Source organism: Haliotis rufescens, unplaced genomic scaffold (assembly GCF_023055435.1).
Source record: "Haliotis rufescens isolate VD_foot unplaced genomic scaffold, xgHalRufe1.0.p SCAF_7, whole genome shotgun sequence".
Lineage (NCBI taxonomy): Eukaryota > Metazoa > Mollusca > Gastropoda > Lepetellida > Haliotidae > Haliotis > Haliotis rufescens.
Window position 1 is genome coordinate 49,653,159 of NW_025964361.1, and position 14,115 is coordinate 49,667,273.

The 14,115-nt window shown below is 40.9% G+C and overlaps 1 protein-coding gene across 1 annotated transcript in view; it reads left to right on the forward strand.

Annotated features, from left to right (window-relative positions):
* Positions 1-1,561: 1,561 nt before the first annotated feature.
* Positions 1,562-14,115, forward strand: part of LOC124110480 (putative polypeptide N-acetylgalactosaminyltransferase 10) — a 35,972-nt gene continuing 23,418 nt past the window's right edge. The window contains exon 1 of the mRNA XM_046469866.2: positions 1,562-2,061. Coding sequence (XP_046325822.1) covers positions 1,891-2,061 — 171 coding nt within the window. The 5' untranslated portion in view covers positions 1,562-1,890. The remainder of the gene's footprint in view (positions 2,062-14,115) is intronic.

A 14,115-nucleotide genomic window follows, 5' to 3' on the forward strand; every position in this document is an offset into this window, starting at 1 on the left:
CTCCTGTACAGAAACTGGTCCGAACATACATTAAGGGGGGCACGGGTGGCCCAGTCGTCTAAGGCGCCGCGATTCGCTGTGCAGAGTTGCGTCCCGTGGGCACGCCAGAAACCTATGATTGTGGGTTCGAATCCCGGTTCGCCCCGATTATGTTTCTAGGTTTGTCAGCTCCATACCCGTGCTCCTAGGTTTCACCGAAGTGGTAAATGTCTGAGACCTGCATCACTTCGGGCTTTCCTCCCACATTAAGCTGACATGCCGCGATATAACTGGAATACTGTTAAAGGCGGCGTTAAACCCAACTCACTCACTCACTCATACATTAAGTCCACACAAATCTGAATGACTGGCATCATGTCCTTCACATCCTGTTCAGTTGGTACATCACCAAGGAGATTGAAAGCCTCTGTTGCTTCATCATACACATTCCATGTTTCCCACCCTGTTTCTTCTCCATTTCCCTCAAATAAACATGTCTGGTCACAGCCAGTAATTGCAAGATAAGCTTGAAGTGAACAAGCTTTCTCTGGTTCGAGGAGTCTGACAAGGACATGAACAGCCAAATATCTGAATTGATTGCAAGTGCCAAACGCTTTGGACAAACAACGCAATGACCAGGACAATAACATCAGTAGTCCTGCACCATGACCGTGGAATATATTTATTTTATGAAAAAAACCATAATCTAGAAATGCATACAAAAGCAAGTCTAGCCAGCTCAAGCTAGCTCTATTTTATTTTTAGAGTCAAGAAGGATATTGTGTAATATAAGATTTCAGAGACTAAATGTTAGTCTATAACATCAGTATCAACCGTTCAAAACAAAATGCTATCTTTTCGCTGTCAGGCATCATTTGACACGTGGGCGAAAAGAGTCTTGTGTCAAGTTTCTTCATCTGAACATAGATGCAGATCATTGACAACATCTGCCCCTCTAGTTATCAGACACTCATAATCGCCGTCGAGCATGTAACAAATTGTGCAATTCATATCGGATTTAAGATTTTGAGATTCAATACAATACACGATCATCGAATTTATACAAACGCCATTATCTTCATTCTATGAAGAAGAATCACGGCACACCTCGCTGACTTCAGCTTCTCGGCTTCAGGCTATAATTAATGCTGATTTGCAAGAACCATTCATACGTAAATGTGATTTTCACCGTATCGGACCGTCATCGACATTGAGAAATTGTGCGTGTATGAATAAGATAATCATGTACTGTTTGATTGATCGACCGACGTTTACATGGACCTGATTTATACTTGCTTAGCCGCTGGAGCACAATATCTTTTTTTTATAATATCACAATATAACTTGATTAGTGTTGTAACGAAAAACGACTATATCACACATAATGTTGTGTTTTACCATTTTGCTTTAGTTCTCATTAATGTTACGCTCTTTCTGCACACGCTCGATCTGTTCAATAACTTCGCTATGAGCGAGTCAGCTGTCACCACTGTCCAAACGTTATAGCGCATATAACCTTGGGAGCCGTGGCAAGTCTAGGCGCGGCACGATCAAACGAAGTCTCCCAGATTCGTGTCAAACCGAGGCGCTGAGAGTAAACAATATGGCGAGCACCTTCCTAACGTGCTCTTACCAACAACAAAGTTCGATCACTGTCACGTGAATGTTTATCCTCAAAGTACAAATCGTGTCCTCAATCGCAACACATTTGAAGAATTTTTTAGTAATAGCAGGATAGTCTGACGGGTGCACCAGGTCAGCCGATCGAACGGGCACCGCTAGGGAGACTCTCTTCTTCTGTCACTGTCTCCCCGGGGCTAACTTCAGTACAACAGTCGAACTAGCACAGGACACGTTGCATTTGCTCGGGGTCTGCGGTTTAGGACGAGACAACAGTTGTTGTTTACAACGATGAGACGGAATACAGTCACTCTGATCAAATATATCCTGGGAGGAACCATCTTTTTCCTGGTCGGCCCCTTCACCCTGCGTTATCTGTTCGGGGGGAAAGGTGCACGTGAAGACTTTGTTGATGCTGATGTTAATCTGCCACACCCACACGAGGGGGAGAGACAAGCAGACGTGAGTGACGATTTTACATACAATACCACCGGTGTCATTACTGATTTCCATTTTAAAGTTATGGAAACTAACTAACAGTACATTGTGCAGTTAACAGCTGGGTATCAGCTTATTATTGTTGTTTTAATTATATTCTCTTAAACTATGTGAAATATTAACCAGAATCAATCTTATCTTGTCAATACAGAGTTTATGAGATACCAGCATTTAAAAAAAACCCCATACATTATTGAATGTTAACAAACTTTAAATTATCTTGAGGTACTTAATAAGGTATCCATTAAAATAACTTGAGCCAACTTGTTGTGGATTGCAGTTTAGATATTATACTTTGATATGTGGAGATTTATGTATTAGGTGGACTGCCCTTAGGCCTCTTGACCATAAAAAATAACAGGCATCCTGATCTTAGTGGAAATAAGCTGTGAAGATCCAGGTTCAGTAACCCAAAAGGCGACTAATGGGATCGGGTGGTCAGGCTTGTTGATTTGGTGGATGCATGTCATCGTATCCCAATTGCGTAGATTAATGCTCGTTATGATGATCACTGGATTGCCTGGTCCAGACTCGATTATTGCCAGGCCGCTGTGTTATAGATGGAATATTGGTGAGTGCGGTGTTAAACAACAAATACAGTTTATTTTGGGAAAACTATCTGGTCTGTTCATATAGCGCAGTTGGTTACGAGTGGCAGTTCTTGCTGTCTATTCATTTGGGGTACATTTGAAAAACAGAGTTCAGTATAATTACATGTTCAATTTATCAGAAATTTCCAGACAGAAATAAATGTAACCTGACTTCAAACAAGAGGGTAAAGACGCAGACGTCAGTGTCACTGGGCATCAGTGTACTGCTTCAAGCGACTGAACAAGTTTAGAGGTGTGCAGGAAATGTATGAAATGTTGGTTAGTTACACAGTAAACTGGGTGTCTCCTGATGATGTCACACCTATTCTAACCCGGATCTTCATGGGTCATTGAGTTATATATATTAACTGGAACACTGAATAATTACTGGTTTCTTTTAACCTTTAGCCCGCTGATGTTCTGTCATGAAACTAAACTCAGTTCAAAATTATCAGTTATCAATGGGACAGGTAGACTTAGAATATATACCACCCTGCAATAAGTATTACTGGTCATATCGACCGAGACAGTTTTCTGTCAAATCGATTAATTGGAACAGCACAAACTTCAGCTTTCTGTCTGATGAAGGTTAGGAGCACAGCATACCTACTTGCCTGGTAAACCATCGGGGATGGCTGACTGGAGGTTGATTTGCTGATCTTCAAGTTAGTCAACCAACTAAACATGCTGAACAGGTTTTTATGAACATCAAGTAAAAACATGTCAGGGAATGGAGATGGGTAGAAAGGACACGGGTCACAAGAAGAAACATTGTTAGGTCAAGCCTCGCTTTTCGGGACTCTTTCGTTTCCTCTAAGATTGCCCGGATAACAAATTTCAAGGGACCAGAGGCCAAAAATACTCTTTTATATGATGCATATGATTTTTCAAGTATAATGTGCTATAATTATTTTTTGAAATTCAGGCGAATGAACAGGTGATAAACTTGTTCACTTCAATTGTAAAACTTGTGATAAGCATCACTTGATGTGATGGTTAAATTGTGTTGCCTGGTCCGCTAGGCATTGTTTTAAATATGAAAGGATTACACCATGTGTATTTTCTCATAAACTAATCCGGAAATAGCAGCCAGGTGTACATACACTTTCTTCCCATCTACCAGTGATTTGGTTAAAAAATACCTGATTATATGACTTGATACAATGATTTTTTTCTCTTCTTTGTCCTCACACCTTACTTCATATCTACGCTGTGGTGGTTCTCTCCACTGGGCATTTGACATTCTTGGTTCATTCTTTATTAGTCATTAATAGCTGCAAGATTGATTGGAGTGCCAGTTTATTGAGATGCTCGTTAAACAGGTGGACAGTTTGTGTGATGTTGGTTAAAGAGGGTGTCAGTTTGTATGATGTTGGTCAAAGAGGGTGTCAGTTTGTGTGATATTGGTTAAAGAGGGTGTCAGTTTGTGCGATATTGGTTAAAGAGGGTGTCAGTTTGTGTGATATTGGTTAAAGAGGGTGTCAGTTTGTGCGATATTGGTTAAAGAGGGTGTCAGTTTGTGTGATATTGGTTAAAGAGGGTGTCAGTTTGTGCGATATTGGTTAAAGAGGGTGTCAGTTTGTGTGATGTCGGTTAAAGAGGGTGTCAATTTGTGCGATATTGGTTAACGAGGGCGTCAGTTTGTGCGATATTGGTTAAAGAGGGTGTCAGTTTGTGCGATATTGGTTAAAGAGGGTGTCAGTTTGTGTGATATTGGTTAAAGAGGGTGTCAGTTTGTGCGATATTGGTTAAAGAGGGTGTCAGTTTGTGAGATGTCGGTTAAAGAGGGTGTCAGTTTGTGTGATGTCGGTTAAAGAGGGTGTCAGTTTGTGTGATATTGGTTAAAGAGGGTGTCAGTTTGTGCGATATTGGTTAAAGAGGGCGTCAGTTTGTGCGATATTGGTTAAAGAGGGTGTCAGTTTGTGCGATATTGGTTAAAGAGGGTGTCAGTTTGTGTGATGTCGGTTAAAGAGGGTGTCAGTTTGTGTGATGTCGGTTAAAGAGGGTGTCAGTTTGTGTGATATTGGTTAAAGAGGGTGTCAGTTTGTGCGATATTGGTTAAAGAGGGCGTCAGTTTGTGCGATATTGGTTAAAGAGGGTGTCAGTTTGTGTGATGTCATTTAAATAGGTGGCCAGTGATTCGGTTAAAAAATACCTGATAATATAACTTGATGCAATGATTTTTTTTCTCTTGTCCTGAGCTTTATCCTTTTGTTAAGTTGTTGCTTTTAATATCTAATCACCAATCAGTAATATGATACAGCTGGCCCTTTGTGGAAGAATCTGTTATTATGTGCAGCCGATTATGTACTTTGGGAACAATAAAAATATAACTTTCCTGAATTAACAATACATTTATTGACCTTATCATCAATCAGCAAGCCTGATGCACCAGTTGATAAGTAACCCTTATATTGCATTATGGCATTAGCTGAGGCTTTGATGTTATCCTGGTTAGGCTTGAAAATATGAAGTTTCAGATGAGCGTCAACTGGATGTAATTGGCGTCTTTGACAGGAAGTCTCTACTATGTGATATGAACGACATATTTAACTAACATTTTACTTGTTTGACTTTGTTTTAGAGCCAATTATTATTGCCATTGATGCATATCAGGTTTTCCTATTGGCCACAAGACAAGGTTTGCTGTGTGACATGTGCAACATTGTTTAACAGCTGAGTGAAATAGCTGCTTGTTGATTTCAGTTGCATTTGACATGTGGACAGCTTTAGACTTGTTAGATTAGCAATGCTGACAGCCATTAAAGAGCCTATGTCAAGGCATGGTGTGGACAGATATGGTTGTGTTGTAATAGGAAGTAAAATGAATGTCAGTTTAAATGGGGACCATTTCAAAATGTTAATTGAAATTTATTTTACTGCAATTATTTTTTATTTTTTTTGTCTTCTTGTGTGAAAGGATATAGTTGTGTTGTGCATAATGGTAGTCAGTTTGAATGGGGACCATGTCAAAATTGAAAATTGAAATTTATTATACTGCAATTATTTTTTTTATCTTCTTGTGTGAAAGGATATAGTTGTGTTGTGCATAATGGAAGTCAGTTTGAATGGGGGACCATGTCAAAATTGAATTTTTTTAATACAACAATATACCTGATATACATGTACATATGATGTATGTCAACAATTTATTAAGTTATATTTCAGTAAGTTGTCAGTGAGGAGAGTGGAATCTTAGATGTGCTATGATAGTTGATACCCTAATCATGCCTTGATTATGATCCTCAGTTTGCCGGCACCATACTGGTGCTTGTTGGTTTCACCAAACTGATAAACATGTACGACCTGTGTCACTTTGGATTTCCCAGTGACATTAAGCTCATACTCTGGAATACAGCTCATTCACTCACTCTGCAGATACCTGTCAATAGCACCTGTCTACCTGTAGGGCCTGAGAGACAGCAACATGACAGGTAGATAGTGTGACATAATGGCTGATGGATGGCATCCTTCTCACCCCTTTCATTAATCAATTAGGCAGTTGTCTTCACACCTAACTTCTTGTCTATCCTGTGGTGTACTCTCTACTGTACCTTTGTCATCCTTGGTTCATTCTTGATTTGCCATTCATAGTTGCAAGATTGATTGGAGTGACAGCTTATTGAGATGCTGGTGAAATAGGTAGCCAGTTTGTAGTGATGATGGTTAAATAGAGTGCCAATTCGTGTGATATTGGTTAGATAGAGTGTCAGTTTTTGTGATGCTGGTTAAATATTATCATATTGTAGTGATTAGATATTTTAATGATTCAAAACTATGATCCTAAATATTTTCCAACTATTTTTTTGTTGTGGCCTACATATTTTTTTGACACTGGCTGGTGACACTGGTTGGTTGCACTGGCTGGTGACACTGGCTGGTGACACTGGCTGATGACACTGGTTGGTGACACTGGCTGGTGACACTGGCTGGTGACACTGGCTGATGACACTGGCTGGTGACACTGGTTGGTGACACTGGCTGGTGACACTGGCTGATGACACTGGCTGGTGACACTGGTTGGTGACACTGGCTGGTTACACTGCCTGGTGACACTGGTTGGTGACACTGCCTGGTTACACTGCCTGGTGACACTGGTTGGTGACACTGGCTGGTGACACTGGTTGGTGATCTGGGTTAGGACTGGTGTTAGGCAACCCATGCATGTCCACCGTGAAGATCTGGGCTAAGACTGGTCTCTGGCAACCGATACTTGTCTCCCGTGAAGATCAGGGTTAGAACTGGTCTTTGGCAACCTATACTCATCTCCCGTAAAGATCAGGGCCTTCGGCAACCTATACTTGTCTCCCATGAAGATCTGAGTTAGAACTGATCAATGTTCATGATATCAATCACTGGATTGTCTGGTCCAGACTTGATTATTTACAGACCGCAGTCATACAGCTGGAATATTGCAGAGTGCGGTGTTAAGCAACACTTTGATGTGTTTGTCTTCATATGGGAGACTGAATCAATTTTAATGCTTAACTTTTCATGACAAATCTAAACATATACATGATATGGCTAATAGCGTATACAATCAAAAGGTCACACTTGTGACAGGCCATGGTGGTTTCTTGATGTGGAACTATGTACACATGGCCGTGCACACAGTAGAATATAATGCGACATAGAAACCTGATATATGATCCTGGTGCTATACTACTGGAATATACAAAGAAGAATTTACCCATGGCATACACCTAGAATACATATAGGGCAGTTTCTATAGAGTGGGCATGTTGATAGACAGGACTGGTTTGTGTGTTGACTAAACACATTTAGCGCAAAGATTGTATGTGACTATTATCTGTACCTCGGTCAGGCTTGTCAGAGTGTTGGTGCAGTTATATTTTCATTTATGCCATCATATGGATATTGGACATATGTCATGCTTAGTGCCATTTGTAACTTGGTCACTATGGTAACAATAAATCAGTGCAAGTCGTTTCTGTTTGATTAATCCGCAGTATAGTTGCATTCATGAAACTCATGCTGTGTTTGTTTCTCACTCTAACATATGAAAGGAATAATTATGTATTTGTAATTTCAGATATGTTGATAATGTGTAACTGCTGTTTATCAGATGTGGAGCGGGGTTGTATTGTGTAATTATTATCGTTGAGTTCGATTTTACGCCGCTTTTAGCAATATTCCAGCAATATCACGGCGGGGACACCATTGTACCCATGTCGGTAATTGAACCTGGGTTTTCAGCGTGGCGAGCAAGCGCTTTAACCACAAGGCTACCCGACCACCCCGTTATTATTATCATTAGATTGACATTAATAATAATAATAATAATAATAATATTATGATGATGATGATGATGATGATGTTTGTTTTAATCCATGTAGTCTGAGCACTAGGCCTGTCCTATGTCAATTAATAATGGTGCATATCTCAACACTAAAAATGCGACACAAATGTTTCGCATACGGACTGACTGAATAGGCTACATTGAAATATTCACAATAAGAAACAGTAGCTATGACTCAAGGACTCATTAAGTTTGCAGTACGAGCTCCGAGACGTGGGTGATACAATAGAGCTTGTACATGGGTGGAAATGGGTATGTGACAGGGACAGGTGAACACACACCTACTGCCGTGTGGAGGTAGCCGAAGCAGTGTGGAGTGAGGGAATATTTTTAAATGGAAATCTCCACACTCTCAAACCCTCATTAGCAGCAAGGCCTTTGTCTGACTAGATTCATTATGGAAATAAATTGGGGCCAAGCATCATAGAGGTCAATAACTGGGTACCCGGCATGAAAAAGGCCAAGAACTGAGGGCTAGGTATGATAGAGGCCGAGAACTGAGGGCTAGGCATGATAGAGGCCGATAACTGAAGGCTAGGCATAATAGAGGCCAATAACTGGGTACCCGGCATGAGAAAGGCCGATAACTGAAGGCTAGGCATGATAGAGGCTGATAACTGAAGGCTAGGCATGATAGAGGCTGATAACTGAGGGCTAGGCATGATAGAGGCCAATAGCTGAAGGCTAGGCATAATAGAGGCCAAGAACTGAGGGCCAGGCATGATAGAGGCCGATAACTGAAGGCTAGGCATGATAGAGGCTGATAACTGAAGGCTAGGCATGATAGAGGCCGATAACTGAGGGCTAGGCATGATAGAGGCCAATAGCTGAGGGCTAGGCATGATAGAGGCCAATAGCTGAGGTCCAGGCATGATAGAGGCCAATAACTGAAGGCTAGGTTAGATAGAGGCCAGGCTTGATAGTTGATACAGTATTTTATCCTAAACTTCACTTCAGATTATACATTAATTGAGAATACCAGGGTAAGCCTATAAATTGACTTGACTAATGTTTTTCTCTATGTGCAGAACTTCATATACAGGCATCCTTGCTTTCATGGACTTTCGTTGTGGGTTTCAATTTTAACAATATCTGCATGTCTCCACTAATCTACTTCATTATAAAATAATATCATAACAATGTAGCTATTACTTTGAAAAGATTAATAATGAACATGATGTAAAATTATTAATAACTTTACCACTATGGATGTATCAGTGTCAGCAGTATCATGTATACCAATGTGATTGTACCAGCTTATGTTTCAGGAAGTCATTGTGAAAACATATTACTAGTTTTATTTTCATAATATGTTTTTTTTCTACTTACGGTGTATTACATAAATATTGAAACTGAATTGTGCCATATTCTCATTCCTGATTCTGTAGGTACCACGTGCAAATTACAATATGTTTCACCTTCTGTGTTACACATGCGGCTTTATGACAGTATACTGTAGGTACTTGCATCAGTAGGTAGTTATGCTACAAAAATGCTTTGTGCAGTGTTGGCCCTCTGGGTCCTCTGGATCAAAGTTATTAGACCCGTGAAGATTCTGGGTTAGAATAGGTCTTCAGCAACCCAATGCTTGCCGTAAAAGGTGACTATGCTTGTCGCAAAAGGCGACTAACCGGATCGGGTGGTCAGACTCGCTGACTTGGTTGATGCATGTCATCGTATCCCAATTGCGTGGATCATGCTCATGATATTAATCACTGGATTGTCTGGTCCAGACTCGATTATTTACAGACCGCCGTCATATAGCTGCAATATACCTTAGTGCGGCTTAAAACAACAAACCAAACCAAACCAAAATCAAAGTTATTAGATCTGAGCTGTGCAAAACATAAGCTCTATGCAATGAAAAAACATAATTAAATAATGTTTAACTATAACTTTTTACAGTTACATGCTTTAAGTCTATTGTGATTTTTCTGTCAAATCGAATGTTAAGTGTCATAAGAGTCTATAATCACCTCCGAGCTGGGCAATATAACTGCTGTCACTCAATACCACCTGGTGTGAAACTGTTTGATACTATGTAGGAATATTAACAGTGTAAACATGATAAACCTACATCAGTCACAGATGATGTGTAAATTCAATAGCAGTCAGTGTTGCATGTTGATATTTGGGACAGTATAAGTGTGTGGATGAACTTGCTGTTGTGGTACATATTGATGAAACTGTAGGTGTTTTTCAGTTTTTTTGCCACTTTTAAAGGATTGCTGTGAATTTCTTTTGAATAGGATCAAATTTATTTTTGTAAAAATATTGTTTTGTTTTTTGTTATCTGGTTATAGATTTGACTTTTTGTCATCATCCTGTAGACAAATGCTAGATATTTTTCAGGATATATGTTAGATGTTTAATTAAAATGAGTAAGGTTTCTAATATTAAATTTAACGGGGCTAACTCTACAGGTATCCTAGCTCTACTTTGAGATGTTTATTTGTTTGTTGATTAACGCCGCACTCAGCAATATTCCAGACATATGAGGACTGTCTGTAAATAATCGAGTCTGGACCAGACAATCCAGTGGATGACATCATGAGCATCGTTCCACGCAATTGGGATACGATGACATGCATCAACCAAGTCAGCGAGCCTGACCACCCGATCCCGTTAGTCGCCTTTTATGACAAGCATAGTCGCCCTTTACGGCAAGCATGGGTTGCTGAAGACCTATTCTACCCTGGATCTTCACGGGTCTCTGCTTTGAGAGCACAGGAGCAAAGCTAATCATCAGGCAACAACTGAGACAGGACCAATAGATGTAGCATACCACTGACAGTGCAAACATTGTGAACAAGAGTGATTTAGCAAAATAAGTAAATATGATCTCCAGCTTGCTTCGGTGTCTTATATAGACTCTGGTTTTTCCTTATGCCTGAGGATTTCTGATGTTCATTAACTTGAGACGGGTTTCTACTACATTCTAGCACACATCTATGCTCTTTATTAAGCAGCTGTCCTGCAAATATGGCAATTAGGCCAATTAAAATTAACTATAATACCTTCATTCCCCTCCCAGAGCACAGAACCTACAATGATGGTCGTTCTTTTATTCTTTTTCCATGAAATACACTACCTGCATAGAGCTACCAAACTTTCGTGGTTTACTGGAATCACGAAGGTCGACTGTTCACAGATGCTTTGATCGGTTTCTAAAAAATATGTTTTTTTTATTAACAATAAGCCTACAGTCCATGCTGTGCCACATTCTTAAAGTATTTGCATTAAAGTGTAGTCATTAAAAGATTGTGACCTTATGGAAATGTGACCTAGATATGCATTTGACCAACATCTACAGGAAATGTGAGGAAGTAGGCTGCGTAATTAACGTGAACAATGACTGACATGGAACTCCAGATGAAACACTGGCTGGCATTGATACTGTACACCACTGTATACTTGGTACTGTAATCCTGGACCCGTGAAGATCCGGGGTAGAATAGGTCTTCAGCAACCCGTGCTTGTCGTAAAAGGTGATGGGGTGGTCAGGCTCGCTGACTTGGTTGATGCATGTAATCGTATCCCAATTGCGTAGATCGATGCTCATGATGATGTCAATCACAGGATTGTCTGATCCAGACTCGATTATTTACAGACCGCCGTCATAAAGCTGGAATATTGCTGAGTGCGTTAAACAACAAACAAACAAACAAACAAACTGTAATCCTTTGTCCACCCTCTGTGGTGCTCAGAGATTTGTGCCAGACAATTCTAAGTTATAGTTAAAACATGACTGAGGTTTTTGGTAGAAACTGTAAAACCTTGAGCCGGGGTTAGAAAGTTGGCAATAGATCTATAAATATGCATTGCTAATCAATCAAAATCTAATAGGCCAACACTTTTAAAAGCCAGGAATAATCGCAAGTCAATATTCACCATGGCCACCATACTGGAGACATACCTGTGATCAACTTACAAATAAGGGTTCTAGGATTGAGCTGCCATTACTGCCAAGGTGCTGTCACTCCCGCCTTGTTTCGACACTAGCATTAGTGGAAATCCATAGCAAGGAAATTAACCTTTTTGAATTTGGAAGTGTGTGAACATTAGTCTCAAGTTTAACTTGTAAATCTTTATTTAATGAACATCATTTTGGTAACGTCTTTTCAGAATTTTGAGAACATTTCCTTTCCAATCACTTTTCTGTTGAGCCATAAGGAGTAGAGGGGTCCCCTGTTTGACATACTTGTAGGGGGAACTCTAAGATAGTGATTGGTTGGAAACAATGGTTGAATACCATCTGTTCTTGGATGTGTGATCCCAAGGGATGATGCCCTCTCCACCTGGTGAATGTCACACTGTGATGTGGACGAGCGGCGCTGGTGTGTCTGGTCCAGACTCACTTACACAAAGACGGATCCAGAGGATGGGTCCAGAGGATGGGTCCAGGGGTCCTGACCCCCCTTTTTGATAACCAAATATAGAATGTTGTAAGCAGTAAAATTATCTGAGAGAAGATTTTTGATATTTTGGACCCCTCCCTTTTAAAAATGCCGGATCGGCCCTTGTTACAGGAAGCTGTTATATGGCTGCGATTGTGATGGCTCAAGTCTTTAACAACCCTGAGTACACTGTACGAATGAAATCTGTGTCAGAGGAAGTTATGTCTATGTCATGAAGTTGTGTTGCTTGCCACTTCCTTGTTTCATTACTCTAAGGGTTTAATTGTGCCTGTCAAAAACATATCATGAGGACATTGAATAGGGAAAACATTTGGCCAAATAGTCTAAAGAGCTGCGACTGATTGTGCAGAGTTGCATGCCTTCTCCGTGTAAGGATCTGCTGACCTTATCGTGTGGTGGTTATCATGGTTGTAGGGTTTGGTAAAAATGTCTACAACCTGTCTCCACATCCCGTGGTGGTTGTCATGGATGCAGGTATAGATAATTGTCTACAACCAGTCTCCACATCCCGTGGTGGTTGTCATGGATGCAGGTATAGATAATTGTCTATGACCTGTCTCCACATCCCATGGTGGTTGTCATGGATGCAGGTATAGATAATTGTCTATGACCTGTGTCCACATCCCGTGGTGGTTGTCATGGATGCAGGTGTAGGTAATTGTCTACAACCAGTCTCCACATCCCGTGGTGGTTGTCATGGATGCAGGTATAGATAATTGTCTATGACCTGTCTCCACATCCCGTGGTGGTTGTCATGGATGCAGGTATAGATAATTGTCTACAACCAGTCTCCACATCCCGTGGTGGTTGTCATGGATGCAGGTATAGATAATTGTCTACAACCAGTCTCCACATCCCGTGGTGGTTGTCATGGATGCAGGTATAGATAATTGTCTACAACCAGTCTCCACATCCCGTGGTAGTTGTCATGGATGCAGGTATAGATAATTGTCTACAACCAGTCTCCACATCCCGTGGTGGTTGTCATGGATGCAGGTATAGATAATTGTCTACAACCAGTCTCCACATCCCGTGGTAGTTGTCATGGATGCAGGTATAGATGATTGTCTACAACCAGTCTCCACATCCCGTGGTGGTTGTCATGGATGCAGGTATAGATAATTGTCTACAACCAGTCTCCACATCCCGTGGTGGTTGTCATGGATGCAGGTATAGATAATTGTCTATGACCTGTCTCCACATCCCGTGGTGGTTGTCATGGATGCAGGTATAGATAATTGTCTATGACCTGTCTCCACATCCCGTGGTAGTTGTCATGGATGCAGGTATAGATAATTGTCTACAACCAGTCTCCACATCCCGTGGTGGTTGTCATGGATGCAGGTATAGATAATTGTCTATGACCTGTGTCCACATCCCGTGGTGGTTGTCATGGATGCAGGTATAGATAATTGTCTACAACCTGTCTCCACATCCCGTGGTGGTTGTCATGGATGCAGGTATAGATAATTGTCTACAACCAGTCTCCACATCCCGTGGTGGTTGTCATGGATGCAGGTATAGATAAATGTCTACAACCAGTCTCCACATCCCGTGGTGGTTGTCATGGATGCAGGTGTAGGTAATTGTCTACGACCAGTCTCCACATCCCGTGGTGGTTGTCATGGATGCAGGTATAGATAATTGTCTACAACCAGTCTCCACATCCCGTGGTGGTTGTCATGGATGC